Source organism: Aythya ferina (assembly GCF_964211825.1).
Source record: "Aythya ferina genome assembly, chromosome: 8".
Lineage (NCBI taxonomy): Eukaryota > Metazoa > Chordata > Aves > Anseriformes > Anatidae > Aythya > Aythya ferina.
Window position 1 is genome coordinate 11988332 of NC_140304.1, and position 24918 is coordinate 12013249.

Consider the following 24918-nt stretch of genomic DNA (forward strand, 5'->3'; position numbering starts at 1 on the left):
TGCAGTCTGTACAACGGAAGGATACTCACAAATAACAGGAAGGTCAAGCTGTGCTGTCCACATATATTCTGGCTGTTCATATATCTGAGCTGTTAGGAAATATTTTCATCTGTGTTAGTGTACAGCACTCTCCCACCAGTACAGCAGCTGCATATCATCATTTTGTTGATAAGCTCCATGCCTTCTCATCAACCCACCTCCCACCATATACTTTTTTTTAAATCCCAAGCTAAAATTCTTCAGCTGTAAAGGAGGCAGCTATGGGACAGACTGTGAGCATGGAGACAATCTTAAACTTTCCACTCCTAGAAAGTGACCTTCTGAGCAATAACCTACATTCACACTTACGTTCCGAGTGATCTAAGCTACTGCCTGATCTCTGCAGGTTCCCTAGAGAACAGCTCTGGCAAGACCCAGACCATGCTAAATCAGAGCACAAAGCAAGTGCACAGCAAGACAATGTCTTGAGATGTCTAAAGCTGAAGACATAACAGCAGTTTTCCCTTTTTTTTTTTTTTTTTTACCAAGGATAAAGCTTGTAGGGAGCTACAGACTTATGGCCAAAGGAGAACAAAGCATCTTCCCTCTCTCCTGCAAGAGGAGAAGGAAGAACTAGGGAGAAACATACAGGAACAGTGAAATAAAACTAGCAAAGTAGAAGTTAAAGACTTTGCTGAGCTACAACAAACTCCTCCTGCCCAGGTGGGTAGCCAAAATTACTTGATGCCATACACAGTGGAAGGGGCAACGCTGCACATACATTACTAAACAGACACTGATAGGGAGGGAGCACTCAGTATGAGTAAGCTTTGCTTACAGGGTTAGAAGTCAAGAAAACTTTTCATGTTGTTCTTTAAACTCAGTATCTAGCTGCAAATACACTTGTGTGTGCAGTCAATATTTTTGTAATGCTAAAGATTTCACCCTGAAGAGATCCATGTATCAGGCATAAGATGCCAAACCACTTCTGCCCATCTAAAGGAAGAGTACGGAGAGCAGAGACTGTGTCTTTTCAAAACAGTGTTAACAGACTGCTATTTTCAAGATTTGGTTTCTTATTGCTTATAGGACATTGTCAGTAATTAAACACATTTGAAACAAGCAAGTCCAGAAAGCCCGTCAGCCCAAGATATACAATGCGAGATTGCTGCAAGCTTTATGTTGTACATGAAGCACTGCAGCATGGGCAAAAATCAAGCTACTAATTTGAACAATGCTATGCCAAGCTGTATAGTAGCTGCTGACACTCAATTATTTTCACAAGTAGACCACAGGGAAGGCTGCAAAGCTCTCATTCCACTAAGCCTCGCCTGCCTATTCTCCTCTATCAGCTCCATGATTCATTTCCATCTCTAATTTGCTAATTTCACTCTAGTGTCTCAACAAGGAATTTTGCTGTTTTCTTTGAATTAGGGCTTAGCAGAGGATTATAGGCTTTTAGACAGAAGTAATACTAAAAGAAACAAACAAGCAAAAAAGAAAATTTGGAATGTCACTGCCCTCTTGAGGGAAATTGAGCTATGGTGCCTTAGCAAAGCCATTCTCCCCGCGCTGCTATTCAGGTCACACAAAACTCCCCCCACTGCCTTGCCATATGGTTGAAGACGAATACAAGTTCTTGAAAGGCAGCAGGTAGCTCCACAACTAGGAATCACGTATCTCTTGATAAAATACAGCTTCTGTTATGTTTTGCTTATAGGTATTTTGGGAACAAGTAGACAAGTTTCTCTGAAGGCTCAAGAGCCTACTGGAAATACATAAATACCTCCCTGGATATCCTAAGTTTTGTTTCGCCCCAAACTACAGCCTTTTATTTCACCCAACAGCTGGTGTCAGAAAACTCCTGAAAGCAGAACCAGAACTTAGCATTTACTTTGTCCTAGATCCCTAACGACTGGGTTATGCAGGCATAATTTCTCACCTAAGAATCCTTATCTTTATACACAGCTTCCTCCCAGCTACTCCTGTCAAAATACACTGGTAGCTGAAACAGTCCTCGCAGCATCTAATTGAAGCTTCTGTGAATCTCTTTCATCAGAGCTGCTGTAACATCTAAGCTGTTAAAGCAGCTGAACACCTCCAACCAGTCGATATGAGAAAGCAAACACTGCTGCTATGTTTACAGAATTCAAGTCAAGTGAGTGTTCTTGAACTCGTATAACATCACCCAAAGTAAAACAACACAACCCACACCCCAAAATTCTCAGAGCAGTTGAGAGAAGGAACGCTTAGCTTCCTGTGCTGCTGCTGGCTGCCACGTGGGCTAGACAGGCATGAGAAGCAGGGATACTGCAAAAAAAAAAAGCTTAAGGAAAATTCTATCCTTGCTGTCTTTGGAGATTCCAAAGTACTCTAAGTCTGGAAATACCTAAACACTAGTCATGCTGCGTTACACAGACATCAAATTCATTAGTGAGTGCTGCCAACGAAAAGCTGCATTTTCCCATAGAATGGAGCTGTGTCAGACTAGAGTCTATGCTATGGCTTAGAAAATGGAGAAAAAAATAGAAGGCTTCTCCACCCCTGCACATGGAGAACAGTACTTCAACATGCAACATGGAAATACAGTTTCAATACAAAAGCTCACTTTCAAAGCACAATACCCAAAACATCACTAATTATTCCACATGTGGCCTAGTGCACTAGATCCACAAAGTTTTTCTGTGCCTTGTATGTACTTAACACCTTTATCTCTTGGAAAGATCAACTGCATGAGCAGTTACACTTACCTCGTCTCTACACCAGAGAAATACTGCACAGCACTGTTGGGATGAAGAACACATTCACTCTCTTAAAAACATTAAGTTGCATTAGTGACCTACCACACTCAAGACTGTATGTGGTGGAAATAGGAAAGCTGTACCAGAAACTTTGTACTAGGTTAAAATTTGCAGATTAACATAGACTTTCACTGAAGTTTAAGTGCTATGATGTAAAAAGAAAACTCAAAGAAAAACCTTAGAACAGTCTAATGCCTCAGTAAGAGCTTCAGAAGATCACCCACTGTTCCTAACTGACTTGCTAGCACCTCCAAGAGAAGCTGAAGAATTACACAAGTCAGGAAGATGTTGTCTATACAGATTTGAATCCTCCCCCCTTCATTATGAAAGCTTTTAGTACACATTCCTAGAAGTGTACAAACCAAATTTTATTTCCCACTTGGAATGTTATGCTAAGTCAGTTGGAAAGTAGGGAGGGAAAAAGCACAACAGAAATAGGGTTAAATATCCTTGTATCAGCTGTTTTAAAAAAAATTAACATTTTATTTCTTGAAGTAACCAAAAACATTCTCAAAACACTATGGCAAGCTGAGCGCCACCACAAGTGGTGTTACAAATATTTATCTGTATAACTTTTTTTATTTTAAAAGTACTAAGCACCCAAACACAGATGAGGGTCCAATACTACGCAGAGTAGAAACAAGTTTCAGCAACTAGAGGTACTCACCTGTTAACTAAAACGACACCTTTAAACATTTACAGTCACCAATATGACTAGAATAATTTGACATTTACATGGATGCTTCTGCTCCATCAGGATTTAATTCAGTAGTGTCCGTGGAATACCAGCTATTACTGCCTTATCTTGAACAGTATGTTCATTCAGGCCAGCCCAAAAAGACTGGTCATCCAAGATTAAAATTTGTATAACAGTTCCTACAGAAAGCAGAATTCTGTCTAAATGGCAAAAAAAAAGTCAAGACTTGAGTATTACTGCTCAAATTAGGTACCGACCAAAACAATACAAACAGGTGAAACTGAGCATTTTCTTACCCACATTAAGAAGCTCACAGCATCAGGATCTGTCTAGAAAGCTAAATATGTCCTGACATGGCTTTAGAGAAAGTTGGGTTTTGCCTGGAATAATTACCCATTGCACATAAAGCACAAGCTGCTGAGTTCAGATATGAAGACAAATATAATGCAAGTGGAATACAAGTAGAGGCAGGTTCAAGAACTACTTCTAGGACTCTGAATGCTAAGCAGCCCCTTCTGCAGTTCAGCAATTTTATCTTCTCTTGAGGCTGCATAATTCTTTGCTGTCTTTATGAGAGAGTCATGACGCTTCTCCAGTCCAGCCTTCAGGTTTAGGTATATTTCCTAGAAGAAGAAAAAGTAATTCCAACTTAAATCCTTACAAAGCATAAACCTTAAGTGAAGGTGGCCTGGTGGTCACAAGTGATTTTAAAGCGTTGTCCTTGGCATAGGAAATATTCACAGAATACAGGAAAGTTACAAAACAATCTAAGAATAGGAACAGCTGCAAGCAAAACCCCAGTATTACGACATGTTGTTTAACACTCACTATTGCTGCCTTGTCAAACACCAGCACTAGCACAGTATTCACACTGGTACTGCCCCATTCCGTATTAATCTCTATCACCAAGACCTCTGCCTCAGTGACTGCTACCCCTGTCCTCCCAACACAGATGGTACTTCAGCAATGAGCAGATAAAAGGAGATGCTAAAAGCAGACTGCCATCTTCTACTTATAACCTGCCAAGATTTCTACTTTTTTTCCATTAAAAAAAAAATATAGCCAGGGAAACCATACAACTCACTTTGGCTTTCATTTCTTCTTTTTCAGCATTCTCATTCAGCTGCTGAATTTTGAACCTTGTCTGCTGAATTTCATTGTGAATTGCTGTCACTTTATCATACACAGCACCTCTCTTTTCCTGAACTCTGTTGCAATACCTAGAAATGGGAGAAGAGTTAGTATGGAGCTATTCAACCAATTTGTCTGATCCTTAACCTAGAACAGTATAGGTACAGGAAGTAAAATTCAGAATGGAGTTACAGCAATACATTGAACATCCTCAGTTGCTGCCAATCAAGACAACTCAAAGGACTCCAATGGAACTGACCCAGCAGGCAGGTGGATGCTGCATCTTCCAACCTCTGAACCACGTAGTACAGATGTGAGCAGAGAGCCCTGACTAAAGGCCAGCTCTGGCCTGGGACCCGCTGGTCTATGGCAAAAGCAATATGGTTGACTTTGAATTACGCTGAAACATTAAGTACATGTTCTCCTCATCCTCAGACTCCCTCCCACCAAGATAGAGCTCTATCCCATAGATTCATGCATGCAATTTCCAAATTCACCCCAGCTTGCAGGTAAATTGAGATAGCTTCAATTGTGAGCTACCATGTAATCAGCAGAGTTACTGTGGGAACAGGAGATCGGCTCTGATTTCATGTGTAAAACACTTACCAACTTATATTTAACATTCGCACAATAATTACAGTTGGAATTTTAGCTGCTGCTTTCTCTAAAGAATGGTTGAAATCACTCAAACTTAGTGAAAGCCTACTTATAGCTTCCTTATCTCAAGGGAACAATCAGGACACATTCTCTTATTCACCAGTGAAAACTTGTTTTCAAACCAAGGTTACTCCCTTTCCCCTTTCTTATCAAAACATCTAATTTCAATTCTCAAGGGAAATATCTAACACATTAAAAACAAATTGGCAGCAACTTTTAGTATAGAAGAGCATTAGATAGTATTATTTTCATTCCTTATTTAAATTAAAAGCTACTTTTCCTTCCAATATCCTTTAGCTGACACAATACCCTACATGAAGAGCAAAAGAGGCCTGGGAATCTTGCTGCCTTGTTGCACACCACACAAGCCTTTCTGCATGATTAAGTCTTAGTTGTTCCTCTCAGCTATGCGGAAAAAGCTATTTTCAACCATAGTTAAGCTACCCCAGCCAATAATTTTCCATGTTTCATTTCCTAGCAGTGTACCAAAAAAAAAGTTATACAATGAGCTTTCTCTACTACAGTTCAGCACTTCAAATCTCGCAGTGAAGCCATGACCTTACAACGCTGCAGTTTGCTACTGCAGAAGCGACCGCTGCGCTGTAAACACTGCTGTGCAACTTGCCTTTAGCATACAGTAGAAGAGAAGATGGGCTAAGAGGCTTTGATCAAATGACACTTTTCCTTTTGTTTTAGAAGCATCATGTCAGGATAATACTCCTCTGAGATACGAGCCCCATTTCCCCATGGGTCTTGAACATCTTTGATAATGAGCAAAAGTGGCAAGGGAAATTATGAAAAATTCATGAAAGGCAAATGGGGCTCTGTTGAAGTCTGATATGTTGGAAAATTATCCCAATGTGACATTCTCTTTAAGAAGATAAAAGAATCCAGAATAAGCATTATAAATTAAATTAGTGATCCAATAAAAGAATTGCTGTCAAGTCACATTGCAATTATTGATTTGAGACACCAAGTCCCTGCCTGCAGCACTACTGGTCTTCATGCAAAGCTATCCCACATCACTCATTTTCCTCTTACTGCTAAGCTACACTTGTACCAGACATGAACTTTGGTAGCACATAAAGACATAAAGTAGCACCAGGCAGAAAAAAAAAACAACTCATCCGTACTCTAACACAGACTGCTTATACTGCTCAACATCTTCACGCTTCTTTTCTATCCTTATTTCAGCTGTAGACAGCCTCTCATGTTTTGCAGTGACCAGCCTCTTCAAGGACACTTCATCTGTCTTCCCCTTTTTCAGCTCTATCTGAGCACTCTCAAGTTGGTCCTCCAGATTTCTGACCTACAGCATGTAAAAAGTAAAGAGAAATTAAATAGGGAAAATAAAACCGTATATCCTGTTAGAAGTTGACTAAGATTAGAACCGTCTTCTTGCTTTTTAAGAGATTGATTACTAACCAGTTCTCCCTCTAATATTCCAGTTTCTGATTAGAAATACATGTGAATGGACAAGATCCTATTACTTGTGTCAATTCTAGAAGCTACTAGGAGGTCTGCTGTAACTCTTAGGCAACTGTAATTTGAATATGTTATACGAACACCCCCAAAAGATTAATTTTTTCCCCCAAATGCTCTTAACAATTGCATTCTCACAGTTGAGTAGCACCTAGCAAGGTGCTTTATTAAGATAACCATTTCACCAGTCAGAGTCTAGCTTAGTAACATCAGTAAAATTAAAGCACTTCAGATGTGAAATAGTCCTGAAGTGGTAATTTTTTGCTCTAGTTTCTATCCTATAGGCAGAAGAAACTGGGTCTCGCTTTTCTTCCTACTCCATCATTTCCTACCAACAACCCCAAGACAGTTCTAACTATTTTAGGTCAGGTTTCTATGGCAACAAAGGCTTGATTATTAAAAATGGTCAACAGTACATTAGTTAGCGACATACAGCAAAGCAGCAGCTGTTTTACTGATATTTTTCATAATGAGATGTTGAAGTTATCTGAATTCTTTCTTTTGGGGGCAGATGAGATACACTTTCAAAAAGCAGATGTTTACTGTTGATTGCCTGACTTGGATTGATATTAAACTTACCCACACTGTATCTGGTTAAGGGGAATACAAACCTCTGATAACACACTGGCCAGTATCTCCACATTTTTTTCCTGTCTTTCCATCTTCTTTTGATATAACTGCACCTCCGACTGGCATGCTGGCAGAGCTTCAACTAGGTCTCGGTAACCTTCATATTTCTCAATAACCTCTTCCTTTAAAAGAAGTATTAATAGAACAACTTAGGAATTCAGCAGTTATTTCATACAGCACTAATTTATATTGACTTATGCCCATTCCCTCATTGTTTAACATACTAAATATTAATTCCAGTGTATTTGTTGAAATTAGATCTTTGTAAACAAAAACACAGGAAAACTGACATAAGTGATTTGCACTGAATCAGCCAGCTTACTACAAAAGCTATGAGGACAGAAAAACTGTACAGTGAAGAAGTTCAATACTAGCAAAAACAGGAGTTATATGAAACAAAAACAGGTATCTGGAATTACAGCGATAAGAGTGCCACGTTTTGGAACAAAAGTCCTGAGGGAGAGAAAGTTAGGTAAGCTTCACAGATTCATGAGTGCTCATGAACAAACTTTTTTAAATAGACATTGCCATAAAAAAAAAAGCACAAAAACACTAGGAAGAGAGCTCAGAGTTCACCATAATAGTAGAAACAGACAGCAATTCCAGAAACCATGAATGAGAAAAGAGGTAGCATCAAGCAACCGTTTTAAATCTAAGAACATTTGTGAGCTGCCAAAAATACTGGCATCTCTCCAGAGCAAGCAGTTAGGAAAGAATAAATTCAAGAGCTATACACCTAGTTTCACAAGTAAACAATTATTCTTAAGACTAAGCACCAGTGACTGCAACTTCGTTTCTCAAAAAGGAAAAAAAACACCAGAAGTCTGCAGTTTTCTGTGAAGTTTTGATTTCATTTGAGACTAACCACCAGTATGTTGATTTTTAGCTAGAAGTATAACTTATTCAAGAACCAGTTGAAGACTATGTAAGTTCAGTAAAACATGCATCTTTCTAATTGAATACCTCCTCACATGGAAGAGGGAAGAAAAACCTCACCTTGGATTTCTTGAGTCTGTTGACAGTCTCTTTCATCAGTTCCATATAGTTCTTCATTTCCTCTGGACTCTCCACAATTTTTGATTTTAGCTGCTCTTGTTCTTCTTTCAAAGTAGCCATTGTCACTTTAAGCTCATTCTAGTTTTCAAGACAAAGATGTACTTTTGTTCACTTACATTGCTAACAGTAAAGCAGAATTGTCAGGATCTTAAGGCTAGACACATTCTTTTCTCTGTAAGCCATTCCTCATTAGGAAGTTTATTCAGAGTTGTTTTTTTTTTTTTTAAATAAATGTCATAACATTCTCACTCAAAACAATTAATAGTCCACTTTGCTCCCTAAACATGTCTACAGTGGTACAGCACTAAGTTGCAAGAACAGTATTTAACGAGCATTCCACAAAAGTCCTTCCAGGTAACACCCATGGCTAGCAGATCGCTCCTACACAGAGCCTCCCATACAACCCCTCAAAAACCTCCTAAATTCTCTCCAGCCAGCTCAGTGGCTGCCTCATTAGCCATTCTATGAACGTAAACTAGCCTGTAGCCTCTCAAACATTCAGAACTGTTGCCCATGATGAGCTTCCTGAACGCACAGCTTTACATTGCAAGGATGGGCTTTTTAAAAAAGTAACAATGCAGGCTACTGCAGAAATGTTTCCAGAAAAAAAACTGCTGAAGCAGTTTTTGAAAGAAAAGACAGCTAGTAATCACCACAATATTAATATTACCTAGCTCCAAGAATAATCTGATCTTAGAAAGAAAACCAGTCTATTAGCTGAACACAGATTTATGTTAAGGCCTACACAGAGGTGTACTTACCAGTTTTCGGGTCCTCTCTGTAATATCTGACTTTTTTTGTGAAATCACTTCTTGCAAAGCTGCCTGAGAAAAAAGTAACAAGTTTAAACATCTCTACAGCTACTAGCTCCTTTGCCCTTCTATCATTGATTTGTCTATGAGAGATCCACTGATAGTTTCTTTGGAGCACCATGACTGGAATACAAAACTGCAGTCTAAAAGGCACCATTTTTGAGAAAAGTTAACACCAGGCCCCTGGTAATACAGAATTCAAGCACATAGTTAATGTTATTAATAATGGTGACATGGCTTAAAGTAACAAAAATACTAACCACAGATATTTTTCACTCTAATGCAGCTGAAAGGGTTACCTATGAGATCTCAGGTGAAAGGTGCTGCTGCTGGAAAGTTACCCCACCCCATGATCAACCCTACTCTTTTTGCTAGTCATTCCACAGGGGTGACCCTATTTCCTACTATCATCCTATTTCCTACCACGACTCACCTCCAGTTCCTTCTTTGAATTCAGAAGGAAAAACAGTTTAAGAGAGAAACATACGCATCACATTTTTAAGAATACTACAGGGACCTCTCAAGTCAACACAATACCATATTTTAAAAAGGAAGAGCTGAATACACTTCTGATATCATGCATGTTTCACACTCCTCACAGGTAATGCTAGGGATTAGACAGGACACAGTGTTGCAATGACCTTTTCTGATTTAAACCAAAGTCCTTCTTATTCTTTGTAGAAGCAGGGGACAAACCCAAAGAATGAATAGAACTAAGGAACACCCGTGATCAGAAGCAATGGCAGCAGTTCAGAGGATAACAAAGATATCATACTGTTTTCCGACGATAGTCATGGCTTAGCAGTTGCTCCAGTTCTTGAATGTCATCTGACAGCTGCTTGAACTCTGCTTGCTGTTCAACTGGAACAGTACTAAACAAAAAATAAAGGTGTTGGATAGTTTCAGCATCATTATAGTCAGGTCAGCAGTGTACAGCAGATAAAACACTCTTTCAAAGAGCTTATAGCCAGCAACATCATGGATCAGGTTAAGGCAGCCTGAAATTAATACAACTTATTTTCCCCTGCTTACAAAGCTTTGGTGGTAAAGCATACTCTGAAGAGCTATTTCAGAAATAAGTGATACAGGCTTAATATAGGACTGTAAATTTTAAGATAACGTTAAATAAAGACAAGTACAAAAGCACAACACTTCTACCAATTTATTTGGATTTACGGTGTTTGCATATTACGTGCCACAGAAACAGCTTGTATTGGGATAAAACTACTGCTAGCCAGAAAACCTCCTGCCTTGCACATACTGGGAGCAGTTATCAGGGAAGAGCTTTCTTAACAGAAAGCTATCTTGGAAACTAGCCATCTTTTCATCCTATTACCTACAAGCAAAACAAAACTTAATGGTGCAAAGACACAGTCAGTATGACTAAATGGCCTGAAACAGAGAATGGGGCACCCACGTCAAATAACTGAGGAAGGCAACTTTACCCATCCATTAAGTCAAAGACGAACTTCCTACAGCTATATAAGCAATAAAAACAGCTCACTAAAAAACAACTATAACAGCAAGAAAGTTTCATCCTAGTCCCCCAATTTACAAAATATTCTCTCAAAGCAATTACATACTCCTAAAGTCACATTTTTAACTTCCTGCCAGCAATTCTTCTAGCCTAATACCAGTAGAACTACTTCTTTAAGGGTGAGTGTAACACAACAGAAACATCTCTGCACTTATGAGCTTATTTCCCAAGGAGGCTAACCAGCAGAGGATTAGTTTGGAAGAGATAGAATCCCGTGGGAGGGAACCCACGTGGAGCAGGGGCAGAGTGGCTCTGAAGGAGCAGGAGAGAATGTTATGGGCTGACCACAGTCCCCATTCCACTGTGCTGCTCAGTAGGAGGAGGCAGAAGGAGGCGGATGGGAGGAAGGATGTTTTTAGTTTGCTTTTAGTTTCTCACTGTTCTAGTCTGCTAGTGATAGGCAGTAAGTTATATATTAGTCTCCCTACATTGAGCCTGTTTTGCCCATGAGACAGTAATTGGCAAGCTGTCACCCTGTCCTCATCTCAACCCTTGAGCCCTTTTCCATTATATTTTCTCCCCCTCTTCCTTTGAGGAGGGGTGGGTAAGAGAGCGGCTATAACAGAGTTCAGCTGCCAAGGAGGGTGAAACCACCACAGGCATGTGGATGCACCTGGTGACAGCACTTGCTGGAGGAGATGGTTGTCAATTGAAAGAAAAATGTTGACAATGAGCTATGAGTTTCACTCCCATTATCAAAGGTTAATTAGTATCTCAACTCACAGCATCTTAGATCTGTGGCACTTAGATCCCACTATCTGTAGCAATCTAGTCTCACACACACACCAAAAAACAGGTTACTGAATGCAATCATGCCTCTCACAGTCTAAAAAGCGCTTTCCAACAGATGGAAGGGGATTCTGGGCACTAGTTGAACTGCACAATGTTGCGATCAAGTTCAAAGAAGTCAGTTGTTATCAGCCAATTCCATCAGATCACTGAAATCAAATATCCAGTTCCTGTTTAGGCGTCCCATTGTGCACACACACTGAGCAAGCCAAGAAATACTGCATCTCACAACACTTGCTCCTCACACTTACTTCAGTTTCTCCAGCTTCACAGCTGCCTCCTGATTTGCTGTTTCCAGTTGCTGGTGTTTCTCCATAGCTAATTTCTGCAAGTTAAGAATTCATGAAGACTTATTTTAGAGGAGTATAGTTTTTCCTCAAGTTCTGTTAGAACTCTACTCATCATTATTTCACATAACATTCACAATCCCTGAACTACTGAGATATTCAGAAAAGAAACTGCCTGCAGCCCTAGCTTCAGCTCAACAAGAGCTACATCTATATTTTCTCAAAGTGATTTGTCAAACCTTCACTTACAAGGCTGAACTGAACAATCAAATAAGTTACTGGAAAAAACTCAGATGATAGCTTAAGTGGAAATGCAGCCATGGTACCATACAGAAACTTTTACAACATTATCAACTAGTCCATCAACTCACTATTCTTAACTGAAATGTTTCCTTAAGAGCACAGCAATGTTTTTTTCTTAAGCCATTTACAGTAGTTGTGTACGCTTATAATGTCTAATGTAGCTGTACAAGAAGTTTTATTTAATATTAAATGGGTACATTCCTATATTGCTCAGCTATATTTAAGATTCTCGTGTTATTTTACACACACACTTAAAAAAATCCCCTACCTCTATGCTCCCAATTGTAGGTTAGCATTAAATATACTTAAGCAAGCACCTGGAGTAACATGCACCCAATCTTACATAGTTCATCTGCAGCTCCAAGTAGGTCTCACGTCGGGATTCTCTGAAATGCACAAAGTTGAGAATGCCACTCAAGAAGCGAGCTGTCCTCTTTGCCTCTGAAACGGAAACAACCAGACATCACTATTTTGGTCTACACCTCCATTGCAATCATGTAGAAGTTGGGCAAAACACAGTTCAGAGAAGAGACAGAAATTAAAAAAACATGCAAGTTCGTTATTTCCCTGCTTACCTTGCAAAGGTTTCATGGACCACACAAAAAGCAGCACCAAGCTATGAACTTACAAGGTCTCAGCAATTCTGTTACTTAACAAATAAAAATGGCACCTAGTAGAAAGACTAGTAACACAGCTCCACAATTAATCAAGCGTCAATGTTTGACTACAGCCCTGAAGACTGAACCTCACTGTAACTCTGGCTAACTGAAGCTAGCTGTTAGAACTGCAGGGACATTTTGGCTCTATTCCCAGTGAACTGCGTGAAAGATGATTACAACGTTCTCAAATGTCTTAGACAAGCCAGACACAGAAGTGATAGAGAAGGCAATTCTAAAGAACTCTAAGTTTCTTTACACCAGAATCACCAAAGTTAGGTATTGGAAAGAATGAAGCAAAAATTTAATTAGCTCTAGGCACTGGCATAAGATATTCTTCCTAGTAACTCTGGAATGCCATATGAGTTTCATTACCACCTATTCCTACATTATTAAAAGCTTGTCACACTTTGCTCTCCAGATCAAGAGACAAGACCAGTACATGGGACTCTCCTCAGTTATTTAACTGGACAAGCCTACATAGGGACTAAAGTGGAAAACCACTCACTGGAACCATCATCTAAAGACCACCTTGAGGAGCAGAGGAGCAATCACCCATCTATGCCAAATGAGAAAAAGCACCTCGATATCAAGATATCCACCCTAGGACACACAAGGCTGACAATGCACTCGCTTACTTGGATTTATAACATCAGCAATCTGAAAGTCATTAACCCGGCACACTGGAAGGAAGCGCTCCCTGTAAGGAAACAGAATACAGCCTTATTTTCCAGTCAGCAGCACTCGCTTTTTGTGCTATATACATTTAGTGAAGATAGTTATTGTCCTCTCACTCCAGAGCACATGTACAAACACATGACACAATATGTCTCAGGAGAATAAATAGTAGGACTAGATATCAGTGTTAAAAACTGGTATTCTTACAGTATCTCATAAGGAATTCTATAGACAAAATACTTGCCTTTAGATCAACTTTTTATCTTAATTAAGGAACTCCTTCACTTAACTAAGGGAGTCAGATTTGAAGCTTCATCTCTGTTTTAAGGGGAAAACTAGCACACATTTCAGCAAAGGAGTCCAAACAGAATTCAGACAGTAGATTCATGCAACAGGTACCCAAGATCCCTCTGCCAGGTGTAACGAACCTCTAGCCAGTAAAAGAACAGAATAATACCCCACCTTGTTTGGGGGGCATGGCTACGGTTTTTATTGTTTGTTTTTAAATAAGACTAAAATAAGCCTCCTCACAGGAGGCTTGATATAGCTAAGCTAATACATTTTTGACAAGATTGGTGCCTGCTGAGAATTAGCCTGCATTACAGCATTGCTGTCTCTCATTTATGTGGACTTCACTTCACTCAGAGCCAACAAGTGGCAGAGCCACTACCCACAAAAGTTTCTAGTAAATGGAACCTTTATAAGGAGGAACAAATGAACAGATGCTATCTTGTACTTACATGTGAATATACAAATTACAAACAGGTAGAAAGCCTTCAAATATCTGCGGATACATTATTTCAACGTTGACAGGCATCTGAAGAATAAAGAGTCAACACGTCAGTAGAGAATACTTACAAGAAACCACAGATGACTTCCACAACATAAAATCATTCAAATAGGTTAAGCATACAGATAGAACTTGGGGAACACAGCTTAGAAGCAGAAGGATGTCATCAAGTTAGTTAGCAGAGTATTTTCAGTGTCAATTTTGGCTGGTCAAAAATGAAAAAGACAACAGTAACTAAAGCAACAACACCACAAACGCCGGAATTCAATTTAAATCCACCATTTTGATTTGTTTAAAATAGAATCACAACAGTCTCTGCATTACACACCTAACAAACAGCAAGACTGTCTCTTCCTTTAAAGATCTGAAAATCAAACATTAAACTCTTAAAATGAAGAATTCAGAAGAAGACAGTAGAACACTGTTGCCTTTTCTGATTATTTAAATCACATTAATACAATATTGCAGCTAATATTATTGTCTGAAGGACTAAGTTGTCACAGGCCCATATGATTTTCCCTTTCAGCTTATCCAAAACCAGCACAAGACAATACCATTTACTCTTGCTGTCAGGAATCCATTCCTGGCTGGCAGAAACAAGGTAAGTTAGATGTTAATCAACAAGGTATCAGTTAGCCCAGCCCACTTACTGCACTTCTCCTTGCCTTCTTCTCAATTTCAGAGGTGGAAATGATTAAACACAAAAGGCACATTTTACTTTCCTTCTAGACCAGTCCTTGTAAGAGACCCTCCTTCAGCAATGGCCAAAGCCAGATGCCCAAGAAGACAAAACATAATTTCAAGGCCAGAGATAACACCTTGAGATTTAACAGTCCTCCACAGGGCTTGTGCAGCCCCTCTGAGGCCTTCCAGACATTTCTGGCACCTGCAGCATATCAGAGAAGAATCCACAGCTGAAATCCACAGCTTAACCACAGAAAATTTTCTTATAGTTTACCGTAGTGAGTGAGCTCTTCATGTCCTCTAGTTCCTTTGGGGAGAAGGCCTTCTCCTAGCCATAAAACAAAAATAAAAATGCCTAGAGGGAGGACACCCACAAAACCACTATATATTTCTACAAGCAACTTAGGCTGAAGCTAGCTTCCAGACCAGGCGGGCTGTCCAAATCAGCAGGGCCTCAGCAGCACCTCACAGACCACAGAATACCCACAGCTGGGACTGGTGAGGATCACTCAGGCCGACTCCTGGCTCCACACAGAACCACTCCAAAATTAAACTGTATTTTGAGCGTGGCCTGAAGGTTTCCTGAACTCCAGCAGGCCGGGTGCAGTGACTACTCCTCTGGGGAGCATTCCCAGCCGCTGCCTCAGCGAAGAGCCTTTTCCTAGGAAGGTTCTTCCAAACTGAAAGAAGCCTGTGGTGGTAACGCTGACGGCTAATGCAGAGGCACACATTTGGTCCTGCCCCAGCAAACGTTGTAAGCCGCCTCACTTACGAGGCCTAACGAACATATTAATGAACATATTAAATACAAATCCTCACACACACAAGATGCCCTATACCAGGTATTCTGCAAGACAGGAGGGATTTCTAAGCTCCTGCTCATTTGATTAGACAAAAACACAGTATGTCACTTGCCAGATAAGATAAAAGGGAGACAATTGAACACATAGTGTGGAAAGTGCAGGGTTTTTTTCTCTGTTTATGTTCTGTTAAATCCACAACTAGCTACGTACCATGTAGAAGTGCTCCAGGCGGATCCCATACACCTTCTGCAGGATCCTCATGAAGATCATGTGCAGGACCTCGGGCTGCGAGGGGACAGGAGGCGGGTCAGCACCTCCCCGGCTAATTCCTGAGGTAATTAACCCCGAGACCGACCCTCACACACCCCCCAACCCCCCCCCCGGCGGCGGCTCGAGCCCTGACACCCCGTTACGGGAACGCAGCCCCCGGCCATTAACACAGCACCTTGGGGTTGGCGAAGAGGTCGGCCTTGGTGAGGCCGCGGGCCTCGGCGCCGGCCAGGAGGTGTCCGCGCAGGTAGGTGACGATGTCGTCGGGGCTGTAGCGGGGGAAGGTGAGCGCCTCCATCTTGCCGCCGCGCCGCTTCAAAATGCCCCCCGCCGCCGCCCATTGGCCGGCGGTGTGATGGACGGCTGGGGCCGGCCTATCAGCGGCGGGGATGGGTGGCTAAGAGGCGGGAGTGAAGGCAGCCCCGCCCCTAACGGCCAACCGCCCGGCGTGAGGCGCTGAGGGGCCGGGGGAGGCGGGAGGGAGGCGGCGGCCGGGGGAGGAGCGGGGCTGAGCGGGGCTGAGGCGCCCCCTGCGGGCGGGCAGCGGCCCCGGGAGCTGCGAGGAGGCTCGGAAGGTGCCAGGAGGAGGCGAAGGTGCGAGGAGACGAGGAAGGTGCGAGGAGGGCGGCGGGCGGGGGGCCCCCTTCCCTTGGGGACGCGGCTGAGGGGGAGAAGCTGCCCTGAGGTAAAATGGCGCCCCCCCCTCCCCTCCCCTCCCCTCCTCCCTCCCCACAGGTGGCTGCAGAGACCCCGCAGCGCTCTGAGGTGAAAACCCGCCGGGAGCTCAGCTTCCAGCCAGGCGCCGTGCCAAGGAGTCAGGTGAGTCCCAGCGCTTCCCCAGGGACGGCTCCGCGGCGATGGTAACGCTGCCCGCCTAGGGCTGAGCGGTGCGTGAGGCGGGAGGCCATGTCTCCCTCAGGTGGACGGCGGCCCCTCAGCCTCCTCCTCCTCCTCCTGCTGCTGCTCCTGGGGACGGGGCTGGCAGCGGGGAGCGCGCACTGCCCCAGCGGGTGCAGCTGCGGGTACCTGGAGGTGAACTGCACGGGGCGACAGTTGCAGGAGTTCCCCGCAGCCATCCCGCTGGACACCAGGCAGCTGATTCTGGCAGCCAACAACGTCTCCTACCTGCCGGCGGTGGAGTTGAGCTTCCTGGCTGATCTGGTCTACCTGGACTGCCAGAAGAACCTCTTAGGGGACGACCTGGATTTCACTTTTATCGGCGTGGCCAAGCTTGTCTACCTGGACCTCAGCTTCAACAACCTGACGCAGGTCACCTTCGGCACCTTCTCGCAGCTCCTCAGCCTGGTGGTGCTGAAGATCTCGGACAACCCCAACCTCGTAGCGATCGAGAAGGATGCTTTTGCCAACAACACCTGGCTGAGGCACCTGGATGTCAGCCGGACTGGCTTAACGTTCCTGGACACCAGCACCGTCCGGGACCTGCCCAACCTGAGGTTTCTGGGGCTCAGTGACAACCCATGGCACTGCAACTGTTCCTTTTTGGTCTTCATCACCTGGATGGCAGACAGCAACGTGCATTTCCCAGGTGAGGCAGCTAACCCCCCTCCACACTGTGGCAATGTTTGCAGCCTGTTCCTGCTTCTGTTCTCACCTCCTTGGTGCAGCCCCTCCAGTCCTGGGCTCTCCGGTTCCTGCAGTGTCTCATTCACCTTGAATACTGCCCTTGTTTCTGTGCAGCACCCCTGGGAGGCCGTTGTTCTTTGCAGTCCTGCTACAGCAGTTCTGCTCGATGCTGAAAAGCTGGGTTAAAACCCAGTCAGCCCCTCTTCTGGCCAGGGTCTGCAGGAAGAGTCAGGGTGCTGCTGTGGAAGCCAGCAGGAGTTTTGCTGCTGACCTCAGTGGGGCTGTGAGCACACTGCTCCCTGCTGACCCATTTCCATACACGAAATGCCTGGCGCTGTAACCGTGGCTGGCAGGGTGTTAAACTGCAGGCAGAGGAGAGGGCTGTGGCCAAAGGCATGCTGTGCTTCTACAGAAACAAAAAGGAGACAGTGCTTTCCACCACAAGCAGCCTTTGCTGACTTCAGAGGGAAAAGCCAGCATCTGTTGTATTAGAATACGACAGGACACAGTCACTACTTCAGTGCAACCGAATCAGTAATGAGTTTCCTCTTTCTCTCTCACAAAGCAGGTGAGACTATGCCTAATTGCAAACCACTCTAGTTTTCAAACTTGACTCCCTGCATGCAAGCCTCATTATTCTAGTCTCCAAGGGCCTCTTTCAATTTAGCCCTGTCACTTCAGAAGCTTTTTTTTTTAAAAAAAAAAAAGAAGCAACCTACAAGTGCTCTTCTATTGAAATAAAAGTGAGCTATAGCAGTTTGTCACGATCCCATAATCCGACCATCGATATTTTCCCATGGAGACACCACCACAGAAATCATTCCGGCAGCTGTGGTTTGGCAGAGGTGCAACTCTGATTTTTCCTGGGCTGTGGAGGGAGGAGGCTGTGAAGCGTGGCGAAATTTTCCAATTTAGCAAACTGCTCCGTCCTTTTTCTAGCAGCACTCCTACTCACTAATGCCTTAGAAACAGGCAAAAGAACCGTGCCGTTGCTCTTCTCTCTGCAGATGCTGACAACATCACCTGCTACACACCCGAAGCCTTCCGCGCCTGGAAGCTGCCTGCAGCCGAGGTACAGCTGCACTCCAGCTGCCTGACCCAGCTGCACAAGCAGGACTACATCTTCCTGTGTTTCGTTGGCTTCTGCATATTCTTTGCTGGCACCGTGGTGGCCTGGCTGGCCGGCGTCTGTGCCGTCATCTACCAAGTGCACACTTCCAAGGGGGAGGAGGATGAGGAGGAGGAAGACGCGGTCGCTTAGGACCAGCCCTACAAAGCGTTCCGAACGCCGTCCTGGGAACTGAAGGCAGGCCCTTCCTGGATGATTTCCCACATTATGCCCCACTTTAGATGCTATTTTTTTTTTGAAGTGAAATAAAACTGCCAGAGATGAAAATCTCTGTGCTCCAGTTTCACTCGCTGTGCTGCCTCCGCCTTCCTTCTTCCGCTGGGACCTTGGCAGAGCATTCGGTGAGGGCGTGCGGACAGAGCCATGCACCCCCAGCAGCATTTATGCTCCTGTTTTACCACGAGGCTGCGGGACAGCAGGGTCAGCGTGCGGCCTGCCCTGTCACGGGGACAGGTGTGAGGAGTTCGGAGATGCAGGAGAGGCCCCGGAGCTGTGCTGTAGCCAGGGAGCTCACCGAGGCCAGACTGGGACCAGCCCAGAGAGCTCCCTGCTGTGGGAAGGCAGGCGTGTGAGCAAAGAGCTTAAACCCAGGACTTTTAGGGCCCTGGGGCCTGCTGGCTTCTCCATTATACCTGAAACAGCAAAAAGCGCGCTCTGTCCCGCTGTGGTGGTTCCCAGTTTATGGACACACTCAGAAACAAAAAAAAAGTCCACCTCCTAATTCATTCTGTACCACGCTTCCCTACAACTGCGTTGCTTTTTAAGGTAAAACACCGCTTACACCCAGCCCCAGTGCTGACAGGGGCTCGTGCCTCCCCCCGGGCCAGAACATTGCAGGGTGTAAGCGAGATCCTGCGGATCGCTGGCACAGCGCACAGCAGTGAGGGGCTGCCTTCCCCACCCGGCACCGCCTGCGAGGGAACAGAACGGGGCACGAGCACCACGAGAGCACCCCAAAAGCAGCCTGCAAAATCCCCCCCGGCCTGGGGAGAGGGCGCAGCCCCCTGGGGGGCAGCACGGAGCCCGCAGCCCTCGCTCCGCCTCGGGGCGCGGCCAAGCCCGGTCCCGGCCCCGCTCCCGCCCCGGGCTGCTCCGCACCGCACCTGAGCCGGGCCCCGGGGTGCGGGTGAGTGTGGGCAGGGGGCCGGGGGGCTGCGGGGGGCTGCGGGGAGGGTCGGGAGCCCGGTGTGGGGCTGCAGGGGAGGCGGGGCGGCCCTGCTGAGTCCTTATTGCGGTGTGGTTGTGGCGAGCCTGCTGGGAATCACTGCTCTGGGGGGAAAGCGCTCCCTGGGAGCTCTCCCGCAGCCCTCCGGCCGTGCTGCATCATCCCCCGCGGACCCAGGCCCAAGCGTTGCCGCAGGGAAGATGCAAAATTAGGCTTGTGCAGGGCGCCGGTGCTCGTGGGCAGAGTCCTGGCGCTGCAGACAAAGGTTGGTGAGAGGCAGCAGCAGCAGGGAGCAGCCGCAGGTGTCGGCTTGGAATCGCTTTGGCTCCTGGTTGCTAGAGCAAAGGCGCCGCGTAGTTCTGCAGCGGTAGCAGAGGTCCAGCAGCAGGTTTATAACCCCTGGCTTAATGCTGTGCTGCGCCCTTTGCTACTGAGAGAAAAGGTAAAACTCCAAAGGACGTAGCACGGTGAAAGGCCCCGTCCTTGCTGCCGCGTGGGGCTTCTCCAAGCCTGGCAGCTGAAGGGGGAAATGCGACCGTGGAGCTGCGCTGTGCGGCAGGAAGGGTCTGTATGCACAGCGTGACCTCTAACTGCCTCTAACTGTCGCACGCGGGTGCAGCTGACCTGTCTTAGAGCTTTCAGCATGCTTACTAAGAATTTTTGACCAAACTTCACGTGGACAAAGCCAGCTGTTGTCTTGATCAAAATCCCTGCGCAAATGGGAAATAAACCGCCTGCTCCCTGCTGAGCAGTGCTGGTGCAGAAGGAGGGCTGGCAGTGCTGCTTCCTCCAGGAGGGACGTTTGTCCCCCGTGCCAACAGATCGTGCTGGTGGGACAGCGCCAGAGACACCAGAACCTTGCTGCATCACGGCAACGGGCTGCGGTTTGGTTTGGTTTGGAGAGGGAATCGGCTCAGTGCTGGGGAGAGAGGTGCCCGCTGCCTCCTGGTGCTGTGCATGACACAGCACAGGCTCCGTTCACGTGGGTGCAATCAGAGGTGGGGATGGTGCAAGGGGACCGCTGCCAGATGGTGGTGGGGCCGCTCTCTGTGACTCTGAGCCCGTTCCTTGAAGCTGCTGGGAGCGAGCGTCGCTCGTCTGGCCATTTTATTGCGTGAAAAAACACCTCTGTTTGTTTTGAATCCCTGTCCTGGCTGCATTTGGTAGCTCTGAGTTCTGGCGTTGGAAGCAAACAACCGGTTTCTGTCCGCCCTCTTTAGCTTTTACAGACTTCATTGAATACCAGTCCTGCTTGTCTGCTCTCCGAGATGAGTCTGGACTTACTCGGCTGTTCCTCACATGAAAGCTGTTGCAGATCTTTAAACACCCTTGCAGCGCCACTCTGGCCCCTTCCTGGTTCTGCTGCAAGCTTTTTAAGGTGGTGGGACAAGAACTGGCTGCGCTGCTCAGGCTGGAGGTGAAGCAGGGCTTTGCACAGTGCCATAATTTGGCTGACCTGGTCTCCAGCCAGGCTGTGGAGAAATTCCTGCAAGCGCAGGAATTGCAAGGGGTTGTTCTGCTTAACGCCCAGCAGGCACCAAAAGGTAAAAAATCCCTGAGAGTTTCTCCTCTCCTTCAGCCAGTCCTTGTGCTAGGAGGACTCAGCAGTTCTTACACACACACACACGTGTTTCTGCCTGCACTGAGCTGCCTCTGCTCCAGTCCTCCCCTGCAGTAGTAACGGGCTCTCTTTTCCTCCCAGCACCACCATGGCAGCTCTCTCCAAAGAGTACGGCTACGTCATCCTGACGGGGGCTGCCAGCTTCGTCCTGGTCACGCACCTCGCCATCAAGGTGGCAAAGGCCCGCAAGAAGTACAACGTGGAGGTGAGTCCTCCTCTCCTCGGGCAGAGGGGTTGGGAAGGGGCTGCAGCTCCGACGCTGGTGGGGAGGGAGAGCCCCAGGCCCTGCTGAGCGATCCCCGTCTGAGGGATCCCCTCCTCCTGCAGCAGGGACAGCGCAGCCTGGCTGCAGCACCCCTCCTTCATCCCCTCCCCGGCCCAGAAGGGCACACAGGCCTTGCCTTCCCAGGCTGTAGTGCTACAGATAAGCTCGGTGCCACCTAGTTTATTTCTGGATGCCCCGCTGGCACTTCCTACCCCGCCGTGTGGATGTAGAAGGGATGGAGCCGACATTTCGGCTCTCCAAACTGGAGCAGACGCGCAGCAGAAATCAGGGCTTGGCAGAACAGGCGCTTGGCACTGAGCTGAGACGGCTGAAAGCAGAAGGCTTCGAGCCCGGAAACACTGACAGGCAAGAAACCACACGGCCTTTTTTCCCTGCGAAGCAGGCAGACGCAGCATTGAGAGCAAAGGGATCTCAGTGGAACAAAAGCATTCGGGAGCAAGCAGCAGTTTCAACATAGCTGTGGGCCGCGGGGCAGGGAGTGAGGCTCTAACTTGAAGCAAGTCCGTGTTAGAGGCAGCAGCACAGCACAGGGCTCCTGGGAGAGGTGCCACAGGGCCTGCATCTCGCTGCTGGAGTTTGGGCTGCGTTGCTCACGTTCTGCTCTTGCGTTTCTTTGACAGTACCCCACCATGTACAGCACAGATCCTGAGCACGGGCGTATGTTCAACTGCATCCAGCGTGCGCACCAGAACACGTGAGTGCCGCGTGCGATTGTCGTACTGCCCTTGGTTCCTCGTGGTCAGGGTCCACCCGGCTAACGCGGGGCAGAGCACATCCGAGGGAGGCTGGGGCAGCAGCTCCTGGGGCAGCTGGGGGTAGGCAGCATTTAGCAGCAGCTCGGGCATAAAGTGGAAAGAAGAGGGGGGCGGCCTGACAGAGGCACGGGCAGGGATGAAGTCCCTGAAAGCCTGCGCAAAAAGTTGTGCCTCCATCTCTGGCCACAGCACCGAGCAGCTCTCCTCAGCATGGAGGCTCACAGCAGCCAGGCCCCTCAGTTGACAAGGGATGCTCGCAGCTCTCTGCATGCCTAGATGTTCTCTCTACGAGCAATCCGAACAAACGTAACCTCCTCTCTCATTTTCAGACTGGAAGTTTATCCCTCCTTCCTGTTCTTCCTAGCCACTGGGGGCATCTACCACCCGGTAAGTGACTAGCTCGCAGGGCTGCACGACTGAACTCTGCCCTTAATCCCTGACTCAGAGCAGGCAGGAGGCCAAGCCCGCCCCTCTGGAGGCAGCCAGGCTCCTTCCCCAGCCACATGCCCCTGCACGGCCGTGCCCCTTCTGAAAATGCAGTGGTACGAGCTCTCGTGCAGGGGAACCACAAGAATTTCATAAATCATTGCCCCTACTGCAGCCTCTAGGCCCCTTTCCTTCCCCTGAGTGGGGCTGGTTAGACAAACTGCAGCATCCACAGCCTCCAGCCCACAGCTGGGGAGGGTCCCTCTGACCCTGCCTGGTTCTCCCGAGCCTGCAGGGTCCTGCTGGGCTCACAGCAGGGCCACTCAGCAGCTGGCTTTGTACAGGATGGGGACCCTGTCACTTCCTTTTTAAACACACTTTTAAAAAGAGTTTTTAAACAAAAATAGATGGGGAACACTGTGATCTTCCCACCCACCTTCACCACCAAAGGAGGTGTGTGAAGGATGCAAAAAAAGCCTGAATTATTTTTAAATCGAAGAGATAGACAGCTCTTGAGGAGGCAGTTCATCTGGGAGAGCCTAAAACCAGGAGCTTCTTCTTTACCACCACCAGACAAATCGGGTCCATCTTGAACATTCCTTTTTGGAGAGGGAAGGAAGTGGCACACGCGGATCTGACAAACTGGAGCCACACTGCAGCAAGCTCTAAATGAAGTGGCAATGCAGAAATCCGCAGCAGGGAAACCTGCGCACCTGCCTGCACCAGCGGAGGGGGGCTTGCAAGGCCCTGCAGCACATCACAGGCACCCCAGAGGTGCCTCGAAAGGGACCCGATCCAAAACTCACCCTGGCTCCCCACACCACTCACCCCCTTCTCCCAGGCTGATTCCCAGCTGGGTCAGGACCCCCGCTGTAGTTTGTGGTCCCTTCTCGCAGCAGGGCAGCTGTAACAGCTGAGCAGGTGCCAGCAAGAAACCTCCAAAACCTTTCACGTTTCTCCTTTCCTCCTAGCGGATTGCCACGGGGCTGGGCGTTGCCTGGATCATCGGGCGAATCCTCTATGCCTACGGCTACTACACAGGAGGTGGGTCCTCATCCTGCGGCACAGCAGGGCCGTGGAAACTGCAGCCTCCTCTCCAGCTCCTGGCAAGGAGGCAGCACAAAGCTTCCCTCCCGTCAGGGTGCGGAGCAGAGGGTGCAGGCGCACAGACTGCAAGCTGCACTGTGCTCTGCCTGACAATAGCAAGAGCTCTAATCTCAAGGCGTACCAAGTTTGGGCTATTATTAGAGTAACCTCTAGTTCCTGCTCCCTCTTCAGTTTCATCTGCTGCTTCCCACACTAGTCACAGCAAACCACACTGGGGGGGGCTCATCCCAAGTGTGCACTTGTATTGGTTCGGGTCTGTCACGCTCACAGCAGTTCCCCAGCTTTCCTTTCTGAAGGTGAGGGCGAGGTCAGCCAAAGCTGAACACGCTTGCAGCAAGTTAAGGTCGTGTGCGGCAGAGCTGGGAGCGGCCTGGATGAGAGAGCCAGGTACTGCTGCTGAACTGATAAAATCTGTCTTTTTCCAGAGCCAAAAAATCGAAGTAGAGGGGCCATCGGTTCTGCTGCACTCATTGGACTGGTGGGCACGGGCGTGTATTCAGCTTTCCAGCACCTTGGTTGGACCTGCCAGGACTAACTGACCATCGCGGTGGCTGCCTGGGAACCCAAAGGGATTCTTGTTCTGTTTTCTCGTACAGCATTTCATTGCCTGTTGGCTGTTTTTCTCCTCATTCAATAAAATGAAGTTGTCAGTTCTGTATTTTTATTTTGAAGTTGCAGAGGGCTGTCTTGAGTTTTGCAGCAAGCCAGAACGACTGATTTTATAGGACTATAGAAATCTGCCTGTCGGGCAGGGATGTTCCAGCTTTTATGGCTTTGGTGAAAGAAAAGCAATCTTGCAGCCC

At 46.6% G+C, this 24918-nt stretch overlaps 3 protein-coding genes across 6 annotated transcripts; 2 read left to right on the forward strand and 1 right to left on the reverse strand.

Moving 5' to 3' along the window:
• Positions 1-3249: 3249 nt before the first annotated feature.
• NUF2 (NUF2 component of NDC80 kinetochore complex) lies at positions 3250-16367 on the reverse strand. The gene is made up of 13 exons (XM_084527192.1): positions 16218-16367; positions 15983-16057; positions 14236-14312; positions 13456-13517; positions 12505-12602; positions 11823-11896; positions 10021-10117; positions 9195-9257; positions 8374-8511; positions 7359-7499; positions 6399-6574; positions 4562-4697; positions 3250-4100 (listed from the first exon to the last, which is right to left on the reverse strand). Exons 1-13 carry the CDS (start codon positions 16338-16340, stop codon positions 3951-3953), a joined length of 1410 nt encoding a protein of 469 aa, XP_084383318.1. The 5' UTR covers positions 16341-16367; the 3' UTR covers positions 3250-3950.
• A 30-nt stretch (positions 16368-16397) lies between these two features.
• On the forward strand, positions 16398-19626 carry LRRC52 (leucine rich repeat containing 52; the record flags this gene model as incomplete). The annotated part of the gene is made up of 5 exons (XM_084527497.1): positions 16398-16435; positions 16523-16655; positions 16778-16861; positions 17096-17588; positions 18634-19626. 5 exons carry the CDS (start codon positions 16398-16400, stop codon positions 18885-18887), a joined length of 1002 nt encoding a protein of 333 aa, XP_084383623.1. The 3' UTR covers positions 18888-19626.
• On the forward strand, positions 16789-24773 carry MGST3 (microsomal glutathione S-transferase 3). 4 transcript variants are annotated; one of them, XM_084527199.1, is made up of 6 exons: positions 16789-16861; positions 21623-21746; positions 22448-22521; positions 22912-22969; positions 23980-24052; positions 24541-24773. In XM_084527199.1, exons 2-6 carry the CDS (start codon positions 21630-21632, stop codon positions 24648-24650), a joined length of 432 nt encoding a protein of 143 aa, XP_084383325.1. In that variant the 5' UTR covers positions 16789-16861; positions 21623-21629; the 3' UTR covers positions 24651-24773. The 4 variants fall into 4 exon arrangements, with proteins under 4 accessions (XP_084383325.1, XP_084383323.1, XP_084383322.1 ...); XM_084527197.1 differs by lacking the exon at positions 16789-16861 and adding an exon at positions 19776-19881; XM_084527196.1 differs by lacking the exon at positions 16789-16861 and adding an exon at positions 20343-20484.
• Positions 24774-24918: the final 145 nt, after the last annotated feature.

Excerpts from the sequence above, each read along its gene's own strand:
- MGST3 (XM_084527196.1), top strand. The coding sequence starts at position 20,450 with ATGCGACCGTGGAGCTGCGCTGTGCGGCAGGAAGG. Across the intron at positions 20,485-21,622 it reads TGCGCTGTGCGGCAGGAAGG|CACCACCATGGCAGCTCTCT; the intron begins GTCTGTATGCAC and ends TTTTCCTCCCAG. Across the intron at positions 22,970-23,979 it reads CTGGGGGCATCTACCACCCG|CGGATTGCCACGGGGCTGGG; the intron begins GTAAGTGACTAG and ends CTTTCCTCCTAG.
- NUF2 (XM_084527192.1), bottom strand. The coding sequence starts at position 16,340 with ATGGAGGCGCTCACCTTCCCCCGCTACAGCCCCGACGACATCGTCACC. Across the intron at positions 8,512-9,194 it reads CAGAGAGGACCCGAAAACTG|AATGAGCTTAAAGTGACAAT; the intron begins GTAAGTACACCT and ends CTTGAAAACTAG. Across the intron at positions 6,575-7,358 it reads TGGCCAGTGTGTTATCAGAG|GTCAGAAATCTGGAGGACCA; the intron begins GTTTGTATTCCC and ends TACATGCTGTAG.